This window comes from Malaclemys terrapin, chromosome 4 (assembly GCF_027887155.1).
Source record: "Malaclemys terrapin pileata isolate rMalTer1 chromosome 4, rMalTer1.hap1, whole genome shotgun sequence".
In the NCBI taxonomy this organism is placed as follows: Eukaryota; Metazoa; Chordata; order Testudines; family Emydidae; genus Malaclemys; species Malaclemys terrapin.
This window is the reverse complement of record NC_071508.1, coordinates 65,789,781-65,802,353: the sequence shown is the minus strand read 5'-3', so window position 1 is coordinate 65,802,353 and position 12,573 is coordinate 65,789,781. Positions and strand designations below refer to the sequence as shown.

The 12,573-nt window shown below is 45.8% G+C and overlaps 1 protein-coding gene across 2 annotated transcripts in view; it reads left to right on the top strand.

Annotated features, from left to right (window-relative positions):
* BBOX1 (gamma-butyrobetaine hydroxylase 1) overlaps positions 1 to 12,573 on the top strand; it is an 84,947-nt gene that overhangs the window by 60,112 nt on the left and 12,262 nt on the right. For both annotated transcript variants that reach the window (XM_054025919.1, XM_054025918.1), the window contains exons 5-6: positions 8,442 to 8,547; positions 12,368 to 12,564. In XM_054025919.1, the coding sequence (XP_053881894.1) occupies positions 8,442 to 8,547; positions 12,368 to 12,564 (303 nt within the window). The remainder of the gene's footprint in view (positions 1 to 8,441; positions 8,548 to 12,367; positions 12,565 to 12,573) is intronic.

Below are 12,573 nucleotides of genomic sequence, written 5' to 3'. Positions count from 1 at the left end.
CCTCCCCAGATGTCCGGATGCCCTCCATGCCGGAGGTCCTGCAGGCAGCTTGGGATGTTATGTCCAGGCCGGTACCAGGAGCACTGCCGGTGTCTGCCCCGCACTCCAGAAGCAAGCCACCGCTGGGATCTATGCAGTCACCCGCGGCTCGGTACCGGTCTCGGTCGAGGGAACGTTCCTGACGCCATTCACCACCCAGCGACCATTCAGGGAAAAGTCCACATGGATCACCCTCGACGCCCACCAGAGTGTCTGGTTGGGTTCTGTCCGACCGAGACTCTGGGCACCGCTCTGCCTCGAGGATTGAACACCGATGGGACCAAGGCAGATGTCGCCAAAGGTCCTTGTCTCGGAGGGGTTATCACAGCCGGTCACGGCACAGACGTCGACATCATTCCCGTTCGGCATCCCCACCAGGACCCCGCCATGGCACCACCTCTGCAGCCCTGGGCATCGATCGCCGGCGTCTCACCGTCACAGGTCCACCCATCGGAGCCGATCACGGAGCAGCTGTTACCGACAGTACCAGTTCTCCACGTCGAGATCACGGTCCAGTGGTCGGCATCGCTCCCGGCATCACTGCTTCTCCCAGTCCGGGGACAGCGGCAGGTCATATGTCAGCCCGGCCTCCCTTCGTAGTCATCCATCAATGTGCCAGGCCAGTCAGGCCGAACAACCGGCTCTGCCTGTGCCACAGCAGGTGCAGTGGCACCAGGCCCCGTGGCCAGCCCAATGGTACCAGTGTACACCGTGGCTCCCGACGCAGCCCCTGATGTGGGCTCGCTCAGTGGCCGGAGCCTCAGAAGGACCATCGGCCTCCCTCTTCAGACCTCCGAGGAAGGAGTCGGTGGGACGGACCTCCGAGGAAGGAGTCGGTGGGACGTACATCCTTGGCACCGTGCCTGGAGACCGACCAGTTGGTGGACCCTCCAGTACCGGTGGACACGCGCCGGCCTCCTCGCCCTTCCTGGATGAGGCGATTACGGCCCCGCCTCCCTTGGAAAAATAAAGATTCACGGAGGCTGGAATTCTTTTGGAAGGAAAATTTATTTGTCCTCAAGCTTCCAGTTACGGGTGGCGAACCACCAGGCTCTCCTGGGCTGGTATGAGTTCAATCTGTGGGGCTCCCTGCCCAAGTTCGAGGACTCCCTCCAGGAGCGTGACTGGAAGGAGTTCAAAGCGCTGGTGGAGGAGGGTACAGTGACTGCCAGGAAACCCTGCAGGCAGCTTTGGATGTGGTGGACATGGCCGTGCGCCCATGGCCTCCGTAGTGTCCATCAGAATAGCGTCATGGCTCCTACTCTCTGGGCTGTCCAGCGAGGCGCAGACCTCCCTGCAGGACCTCCCGTTTGATGGCAAAGCTCTGTTTGTGGAACAAACGGATACAAAGCTGCATGGCCTGCAAGACTCCCACACGACTCTCCAGACTCTGGGTCTTATGTTCTGGCTCCAGCTAAACCTAAGTTCAAGCCGCAGCAGACTTCCGCTCAGACCACCCACCCAAAATATGAGGCTGCTTGTAAGAAGTCACGGGACTATAAGAGGTGCCCACAGAGGCAGTCTCGGCCTGCCCCCCAACCTGGGTCCTCCAAGGGCAGGCAGGCGGGGAAAATGCAGGTTTGATGGGACTCCAGGGGGCGCCCTGCCAATTCTAGTCAGGGATCCACCTTCAATAAAACTTCCCTTCTCCAATCGGTTGTGTGCTTTCCTCCCAGAGTGGTCGTGGCTGACTTTGGACCGATGCGTCCTCAACACCATCTCCCGGGGCTACACCCTCCAGTTTACTTCCTCCCCGCCCAACCATCCCCTCACCCCCGTCCCTCCTGGGGGACCCCTCGCACAAGGCTCTGCTCGAGCAGGAGGTGGGGCGGCTCCTGGGCCTAGGACCGGTGGAAGCGGTACCCGGGAAGTTCAAAGGCAAAGGGTATTACTCCTGCTATTGCCTAATCCCAAAGGCCAAAGTGGGGCTCAGGCCCATCTTGGACCTGCAAGGCTGAACCAGTACATAGTGAAGCTCAAGTTCTGCATGGTCTCCCTGGCCTCCATCCTCCCCTCCCTGGATCCCGGGGACTGGCACGCCGCCATTGATCTGCAGGACGCGTACTTCCACATTCATATATTCGAGGGGCACAGATGCTTCTTCCATTTTGTCGTGAGGCAGCAACACTACCAATTTACGGTCATCCCGTTTGGCCTGTCCACTGGCCCCAGGGAATTCACGAAATGTAGGTCAGTGGTAGCGGCCTACCTCAGGCGCCGGGGGGTCCAGATCTTCCCCTGTCTGGACGACTGGTTAGTCAAGGGTAGCTCCCGGTCGCAGGTGCAGGATCCCATGGCGCTCCTTCTGTCCATGTGCACCACTTTGGGCCTGTGGGTAAACAACACCAAGTCGATGTTAGTCCCAGTTCAATGCATAGAGTTTATCGGGGCGGCCCTGGACGCCTCGTCGGCCAGAGCCTCCCTCCCACCGGATAGGTTCATTGACCCAGTCACAAGGTTTCCGGTGACAACAGCCAGAGCGTGCCTCCAGCTCTTGGGTTATATGTCGGCGTGCACGTATCTGGTCCATTACGCCAGACTCAGGATGAGGCCCCTCCAGCTCTGGTTAGTCTCAGAGTTCTCTAAGGCCAGGGACAGGATGGACAAAGTCCTCACGGTACCTGAACCGGTGATCACTTCCCTTCGGTGGTGGTCCTCCCCGAGAAAAATGCTCCAAGGGGTCCCAATCAGTGGCAGGGCCCCGTCGCTGGAACTGGTGTCCGATGCATTGGACCTGGGTTGGGGGGACCATGTGGGGAACGTTCAGACCCACGGTCTGTGGTTGGCTTAGGCTCTGACCCTCCACATAAACGTCAAGGAGCTCAGGGTGGTACGGCTAGCATGCATGGCCTTCCGCTCACACCTGGAGGGCCGGGTGGTCAGGATCCTCACAGACAACACGACCTTGATGTTTTACATCAACAGGCAAGGTGGGACCTGATCATCTGCCGTGAAGCCCTCAGGCTGTGGGATTTTTGTATAGCCCACATCTGCCTACAGGCCTTCCATCTGCCGGGCGCCCAGAATGCACGGGCGGATCACTTGAGCAGGGACTTCTCCTCTCAGCACAAGTGGTCTCTCCACCCAGAGGTGATGCACAGGCTTTTCCGAGTGTGGGGAACTCCCCAGGTGGACCTGTTCACGACTCGGCAGAACCGTCGCTGTCCTCAGTTCTGCTTGGGGGGCGGCGGGGGGAGAGGGACTGGGATGGGGCACTATCTCCGATGCCTTCCTCCTATCCTGGTCAGGCCAGTTTCTCTATGCCTTTCCCCCGTTCCCGCTGACCGGCAAGGTCCTGGAAAAGATAAAGCTGGACAAGGCCTGGGTCCTTCTGATTGCCCCGGCATGGCCCAGGCAACATTGGTACGGGACCCTCATGGGCCTGGCAGTTGCCCCGCCATGGCTGTTGCGGTCCTGCCCGGACCTGCTCTCCCAGGACCAGGGCTGCCTCCTCCACTCCAACCTAGTGGCACTCCACCTCACGGCGTGGCTGCTCAATGGTTAGGTAGGGACGAAAGGACGTGCTCAGAAGGGCTTTAATATGTCCTCCTAAAAAGCAGGCAACCCTCCATGCACCGAGCCTACTTGGCAAAGTGGTCTCGATTTTCCAGGTGAGCGGACGAGCGGGGCGTTTCCCCAGTGGCCGCTCTGATCCATCTTATTCTGGACTATCTCCTCCACCTTAGAGCCCAGGACCTGGCGCCCTCGTCAGTCAAGGTGCACCTGGTGGCGATATCGGCCTTCCATCCGCCAGTGCAGGGCCACACGGTATTCTCCCATGCTATAACTAGCCGATTCCTTAAGGGATTGGATTGTCTCTTCCCGTATTTTAGGCCCCCAGTCCTGCAGTGGGACTTAAACCTGGTGTTGGCCCGTCTCACGGGGCCCCCGTTTGAGCTGCTAGCCATGTGCTCCTGGTCCCACCTCTCATGGAAGGTGGCCTTCCTGGTTGCAATCACGTTGGCCAGGTGGGTCTCGGAGCTCAGGGCCCTGACCTCCAAGCCCCCATACATGGTGTTTCATAAGGATAAGGTCCAGCTCCGCCCACACCCTTTGTTCCTCCCGAAGGTGGTCTCCGCCTATCACATGGGTCAGGACATTTTTCTATCGGTCCTCTGCACCAAGCCCCACGCGTCCAGTGAGGAGCGCCATCTCCACATGCTGGATGTGAGATGGGCTCTGGCTTTCTACCTGGAGAAGCGCATGAAAGGTCGGCCGATCTTCACTCAGCGGCTCTCCAACTGGATCACTTCATGCATCCGTACTTGTTGTGACCTGGCGGGAATCGCTCTGCCACCAATTGTGAAGGCGCACTCGACTCAGGCGCAAGCCTCGTCGGCTGCCTTTTTGGCCCGCGTCCAGGACATTTGTAGGGCTGTCAGGTGGTTTTCAGTTCACATGTTCACCTCGCACTATGCGATCGTCTCCCAAACCAGGGAAGACACCGGGTTCGGCAGGACTGTACTCCGTCCCAAGAATTTGTGAACTCCTACCCACCTCCAATGGACATAGCTTGGAATCACCTATTGTGGAATACACATGAGCAATCACTCTAAGAAGAAGAAAAGACAGTTTCCTTTTCTGTAACTGGTGTTCTTCGAGATGTGTTGCTCATGTCTATTCCACATCCCACCCTCCTTCCCCTCTGTTGGAGTTGTCTGGTAGGAAGGAACTGAGGGTGGGGGGAGCGAGCAGTGCCCCTTATACCACGTCATGGAGGCGCCACTCCAGGGGTCACTGTGGCGCTCCCCTATGGGTACTGCTAGGAGAAAAACTTCCAGCACCGGTGCACGTGGCAAGCATGCACACCTATTGTAGAATAGACATGAGCAACACATCTTGAAGAACACCAGTTACGGAAAAGGTAACTGTCTTTTATATATATATTATGTTTGTTAGGCTATATAATGTAGCACATTTAGTCTTTTTCAAGATTTTTATATGTCATTTGTAGTTGGAATTCATTTAAAAGATCATAGAATAGAGGGGGACTTAATATTCAGTTACTTACTCATTTCTCTCCTGACGATATTTTTGGCTACATTTAGCATCTTTCCCCCCAGTTTTAATGCGTTTCACTTTGAGACATGAATTATTAGGAAATTTCAGCATCTGGCGTTGGCATTTCCATATGCAGCCCAACTGCACATTTTTTAGTAAGAACCTATTGAACATGCAGTTCTTAGAAAAAGACTTAGTGAAAGACTTTACAATCAATTTCTTAGACCCTAACAAAGAAGTTCAATTAGTGCTTATGTGTAATGTTGAGGGTTTTTCAAAAAAAAACTATAATAAAATAATAATTCCTAATAATTCCTTGTTATTTTAATGGCACTCAAATCCGAAGGTCTAACAAATGTTAGAAACAAAATTATAAATTTCAGATTGGCAGCCTTGCTAAATAAATATCCCAACCAGTTTGTAGATTCTCCCAATAACAGAACAACAGTGAATGCAGCTCCCACAATGAAGAAAGAAGCACAAGTCTTTAATCTTGCCCAGATGTCCTTTCAGAGCACAGAAACCAAGTACATTTATTTTTATTTATCGTCACTCATTTTTAAAGGTGTCCTTACCAAAGTATGTAGGTTACTGTATGTTTTATGTACTGCGTGCTGGGTAATAACTTGAGAGGACTCCCTGTTTCTAAAACTAAACTGACTATTAGGATATCTATTTACAGACATGCCGCAGTCTGCATGCCAGCCACGGGTGCACAGACTGACTTCCTGGTGCATCTTCCAAACTTCTTTTTTCTTCAACCTGTGCTGCTCCCTCCAAGTTCTATATATGTCGCTATACTATACAGGGTTTCCATTCAGTCACTGATATTCTGGATGAGTGGATCAGACAAATTGCACTCCCCAGATACTGCAGCTGTAACGCAGAAGATGATTGGCTAAGAATCGGGGTTTCCTGCTTCAGTCAGTTGAGAAAGCTTGGACAAATAGATACATAAGAGATTCCTGGTGTAGCTGAAACAGAACTACACCAATGCGAAGTAGGTAGTGTGCCAACATAGGGAATTACAGCACAACCCATTAGAGCACTTCACAAATTATGCCTCTTTGTGTGGTTTGCCACCATTTAGACAAGCCCGTAGTCTCTCTAGTACCTCTTATAAAGTCAGAAACTCACTGTTATTTTCCTCTAAGTCAAAATATTTTTAAATATATATTTTATTATGTTTTTCAATGGCCAGAGAACCCCTGCCTCATGCTGAGTTTTCCTATTTCAGATACAAAAATGTGGTATATTTTTGCTAAACTGGTCTTGGGTTCCAGAACCTTTTGTGGCCTGAGTTTCAGTATGGTTGCAGATTTCAGTGCCAATGATTCCCAGTCACAGCTAACAGGCTAGCTTCTCATCTCAGGTGGGCTGTATGTATTGCTATGAAACGCACATGATTGTTGTACCTGCACAGTGCTTGATTTTCTGCCATGCAGGCTGTGCAACTGAAGTTGGAATCTGACCTTTGTTACTGATCCATAGACCATTCCCAGCCCATTTTGTTCTCTGTTGAGGGATCAGAGTCCTCTGGGATTACCCATATTTTCCTCCTTTACCTCTTGCACCAGCACTCTCATCAGACAGCAACTCTCCCTGTGACAGGGTTCTACCTCTTTAGCAATGTTAAGGTCTGAATTTGCTAACTTCTGTGCATTACATTTTCAAGCTGGACAGTGCATTAATGTAGCTTTTTGCATTTAATCAATATTTGGCTATAAGTTAGTAACTTGATCTTTGATAGACTCTCCTTACATGGAAGGAATGTTCCAGTGGATGAACTCCCATAGCATACCTTGTTTAACAGAAAGAACGTGCCTTTTTGTAAAATGTCACAGTAATTCTATAATGTATTTTTATTTCACCAGAGGTATATATTTTCTCAGAAGCAAGAGCATTACAGTAGATTAAAATGCTTTGGAGCCATTAAATTGCTCTGGAGCCTACCACGACAAAGCTACCCTCAACACTAATGACAAGGATGACATAACACTTTTTTTTTTTTTTTTTTTTTTTTGGCCTTAAAATTAGTAACTGTGCAAATGTGGTTGAGGTCTTCATATTTTAGAACTGAAGTCACATGTGATGAATACTTACTATACCATATAATTAAATGAATTTCCCCTGACAGTTGAACACATTTGTTAATATTCTGGGTTTTTTTCCCAGCAATTTTATAAACCTGCCTTTAGCAGTTTTTGGCATACCTATACTTAAAAATTCTTGTCCCAAAGCAAAAGTTTTTGTATACAATATATAAATCATTTTGAACTGTGTTTTCAAGTTTAACCTGGGCATTTTATAAAAAATAAGCATTATCTCTATATTTCAAATGGCTTGTGTTTTGTATATTTAGTCTGCAGTAATTCACCAGGGGAAATGAGTTTTCATATTTTTCTTTTTAAATCATGTCTTCTTCAGTGATTGCATGGCCTGCATATGTTGACTTACACTTCCCAGACAAATGTCTGGATCTATATTACACGTTTGCCATGAACTATATTCAATTGTATGAACTTTGTGCAAACCAGAACATGTGGTTTTTGGCCTTAGACTTTGCTGCATGGTGTGTCATTTGAAACATATTTTGACTGCATTGCAAATCTGATGACTGTATGTCTTTGTACTCAACCACCTTACAATATATAATTTGTTGCTGTTGTCAGCAAGACTCATGCTGATTTTAGTTCATCCATCTTGAAATTTAATAAAAATGTAGAGGAAAAATAATGGTACTAGCTCTCAGAAAGTACGAAGGGAACGGCAAGAAATTATATCTTGACGTCTTTCATCCAGAGATTTTTCTTTTAAGGGAATATGGGAAAGGCCATGTTGTAAAGGGTACTCTGTATTTGACATTTTCCCTGTCATTTAAAGGCTTAAAAATCTTTGAAAAAGAAATGCAACTTACAGTGCTTCCACTTTTTCTTTGGGGAAATGGAAATGACCAAATTGAAAAATGCTGTCCTCCCTTACACCTGTGCAACTCCAGTAGGTGCTACGCTGATTTACACCAGCTGAGGTTCTGTCCTGTCCTTCTGCTGAATGCTGGCACAATACAGTCCTCAGAGCTTTTACTAGAAAAGCAAAGGCAATACCCTCAGAGATATAGCACTGGGGGCAACTTGTCTGGCCTACTCCACACACACTAGCATCATTTTTGAAGTGATTGCTTCTGTTGCACAGTTGCTGAAATGGCCAGTTCAGTGCTGTGAAGGGCACTGGTGACTCATTGTTTGTCCCTTCTCATTATAACAATAATTCTATATCCAGCAATTTTTAATAGTTCTTTTGTATTGAGATTTCATAGTTTCATTGTACTTTGCTGGCTTAAATGGCAGATGGCTTTAACATGTTTCCTCTTTTTTTTTTTTTTTCTTTCTTTCATTGTAAAGCCCTACTTGGCAAGTGGAAGACAAAAGGGATGCTAATAATGTGGCTTACACATCTGGGAAGCTAAGTTTTCACACTGATTACCCTGTTCTGCAGCATCCTCCTGGGGTAAGGAGAACCTACTGACTTTTCCACAAAGCAAGGGGGAAAATCTCATTGTTCCTATAGTTTGAAAAAGCGACAGGTAATGTGTCTGCTGAACAAAACTTAGATATATGTAAAATTTCCGGTTTTTTAAAGTTCATCAATCCATAGGAAGAATTATGATTATCTAGTCTGAATTCCCATATAACAGGCCATAGAATTACACTAGGAATTCCTACAATGGAGCAAATTATTCTTTCCTGCTATATGAGTGAACACTATCAAACCCAATAACTTGTAGCTGAACTAGAGGATATCTTTTTAGAAAGACATCTGGTCTTGATTTAAATACTCCAAATGATGGGGAATTCACCACTTCCTTTAGTTAGCTGCTCAGGCGCTTAATCACCCTTCCTGAAATTAAAAATTGCATCTTATATCCAATTTGAATTTAATTGCTGCTTCCAGCCATTGGCTTTATTTATGCAGTTGTCTGCTAAATGAAAAGGTTCCCTCGTACCAGATACATTCTCTGTGGTATTTATGAACTGAGATCAAGTCACCGCATCACTTTCTCTAGAAGTTGAAAACAATTTAAAATAATATTTAAGGAAAACTTGTTCCTAAATTGTACTGAATGAGATGGCACAGGGAGGATCAAGTAAAATCAATAGCAGTGATGTTTACTTCCATGCATTTGTAAGTCATTAATTTTCTTACAGCATCAAATGTTTATAATGGGGAAAATTGCTGCTCCAGTCTGCTGGAATTCTTTGAGTCAACAAACTAGTAGATGAAGGAGAACTGGTAGATATAATTTATTTGGACTTTCATAAAACTTTGACAAAGTCCCTTACAAGAAGCTATTAAGGAAATTAACTAGTCATGGAGTGAAGGTAAAGTTCTGTGTCATGGATTAGAAGTTGGCTGAGACAGAAAAGAGCAGGGATAAATAGTCAGTTTTCCATGTGGCAAAAGGTGAGCCATTGAGCTATAATAGTGCTAATGTTGTGTAAAATATTCATTAATGATCTAGAAAAGACAGTGAACAGTAAGAAGATACAACATGATTTAAGTTAATCAAGATTAGGGAAGAATGTGAGGTACTCCAAAGTGGCCTAACAAAACCAGCTGACTGGGCAGCAGGGATGGCAAATGCAATTCACTTTTGACAAATGGAAGGTAGTGCACATTGGAAGGAGACATTTGAAATACTCATACTACCGGAGACTGAATTAACTGTAATTACTTAGTAAAAAGATCAGGGAGCCACCGTAGACAGCTAAGTGAAAACCTCTGTGTAATGTGCAAGTCAAAAAGAGCAAACTGCATATTAGGATGCGGTATGTTGCACAAAAATGATATTGAATATATTACAGTGCCATTATCCAATTCAATAGGGTTCCTCACTTTGAATACTGTGTCCATTTCCGACTACCTTATCGGAAAAATAATATAACAAAAACAGAAGTTCAGAGAAAACTATTAGAGGCCTGAGGATACTTCCACATGAGGAGAGATTGAAAAGATTAAAACTAATGGGAACTGGGCATACCTTAGGCAGCTTTGAAAAATTTATTCTAGGTATGTTTAATTCAGAGAGGAGACAAATAGGAGAGATGATCAAGATACAAAACTTATGAGTGAGAGAAGGTAAATCAACACTTCTGTTTACTTAAGCATAATACAAGAACAAGGGGACATCCCGTGAAACTGGATGGCAACAACTTTAAACTAATAACAGGAAAAACATTTTTACCCAGTTAACCTGTGGAACTCTGAGTCACCATGACAGCACAACATGATTCACATAATTCACAACAGACCTGAAAGAGAGTACCACAAAGAATGTATAACTAACTAAAGATACTACAGCAAACATTTGTACCTTCAAATTTCATACTTGCAATCCCCCCTTCCTCCTCCCCAAGGCTTGAAGTAATCATTTTGTGATGAAATGAACAGGCCAGCATGATCTATTTCTGAAGAGGTGCCAAATCTTTCACATTAATGTGCTACCTGCTGAACATTCATTTAGATGCTGTTGGTTAATGTGGAATAGGAATAGAGTGGTAGTTCATTATTAGGAAACAGATGTGCCTTAGCTCACTATCTTATCTGTGCCAAAACCACAAAATCACGTACTGCCATAAAACGTAAAAAAAAAACAAAACACAACCTGTTCAAACCCTAGTTTAAAATAAAAATTGTTTTTAAGCACATTAGAAACATATTTGCCATCTAGGCTCACAATGCATGATTGTGCTAATTTCCTAATTACTATACAGTATCTAGGTACTATCTAAAACAGAAAGTATGGCCCTAAATGGATGATGATTAATTTTTAGAGGTCACCTATAAAAATATCTGAGGATTTTTCCAAAGTTTTGATCTCATTCACATGATATCCTGTTAAAGATGAGTACTAGTTTTGGTTGGAGTTTCCATCTCTCTAGACTGGAAAGCTAATGTCTCATTTTGCATCCCTTGGAGTTTTGTCATAGGGCCATTATCACTTATGGGTTAGAGTGTCACAGTCCTTCCCTGACCATGTATGCCCCTGCTTGCTCGTGCACAGATTGCAATTCTTGCCATGGTGGTGAGAGAAGAAGCTGCTTTTCTAGTACTCCCTGCTGTTAGCAAATGGGTATCCTGTCTCCTGCGCACCTCTACCAGCAATTCTGGACCTCTCTACCAGCTATTCTGGACCTTTCTGTCCAGAATAGCTGGTCTGGGTTATGGAGTGGGAGCAAGCTCTTCTGTGAAAAGAATGAAGTAATGTACTCCCTCTCCAGTGCATGGAAGGAACAGGGAACGAATTGTGAGTCCCTGAACCACATTTCTGCCTGGGCCAGTGCAGCCATACACCATCCCTTATCTAGGGCAGGTTTTATTTGGAATCTAAACTTCATTTCATTTGCAGTTATGTTGATTGATTCTTCTTCTGCCTCAACAGTTACACCTGTTTCTCCCTATAATCACTGCCATATTACATCACCCCATACTACAGGGGCAGCTAACAATACCTGAATCCATTCCTTCCCCTCACTTCTCTGTTTTACTTCCCATTTTCTTTAGATCTAACTCAGTTTCATTACTTGGGTGCAGTCCTCAATGACTTCAGTGAAAGTTGCATTCATGTAAATGATGGTCCAATTCTGTGTTTAGTTACACTGATGTAAACTGCAGTAAGTGGACCTGATGCTGCTCTCCTTGATGTCACTGGAAGTTTGCCATTAACATCAGTAGGAGCAACACTGGGCCCAATAGAGTTATCCCAGATTTACATTCGGGCAACTGTGAGCAGAATTTGGCCCTTCAGCTCCATCTTGTCCAATTTTTTGAGAACTCTGAACACAACATAAACAGAAGTGTATGTTTCCTGAGGGTCCATTATTGCTGTAGATATCTGAGACCTGCTGTCTTCAATGAGCCAGTGACACATACTGACATCCTTGATGAGCACATTTTTCACACCTAATTATGTCATTTCTGCAAGTGGAAAATAATTTCCTATATTTAGAGAGGCAGTAATGACCACAGTGGATGTTTAAATTATATGGCAATAATCACCAGTTGTACCAACCTGACTCAGGCCAGAAGAAATTTATGGAACCAGAGCTTTGTGATTTAGGCCTAATTCACTACCTTGTTACTTAAGTTTTACCCCCATTGTGACAATAGACTCAGACTGGTGTGAAACTGGGGTAATACAATGGGGATACAGGTCCTTTAGTCTTTTAGGATATTTTTTAAATGACAGGACAGATGAATGAACTGATGACAATGAACTATTAAATATCCAGGCTATTTCTTCCTGTAATGAGGTGTTAATTTGTTACAGATTCAGTTTCTTCATTGTATAAAACAAGCAGCTACTGGAGGTGAAAGTGAAGTTGTAGATGGATTTCATGTATCCAACAAGCTGAAGGAGCAAAATCCTCAAGCCTTTCAGATCCTCTCCTCCACCCTTGTAGACTTCACGGATGTTGGGGTCGACTACTGTGATTTCACTATGCAGTCTAAACAGAGGATTATAGAGTGAGTAAC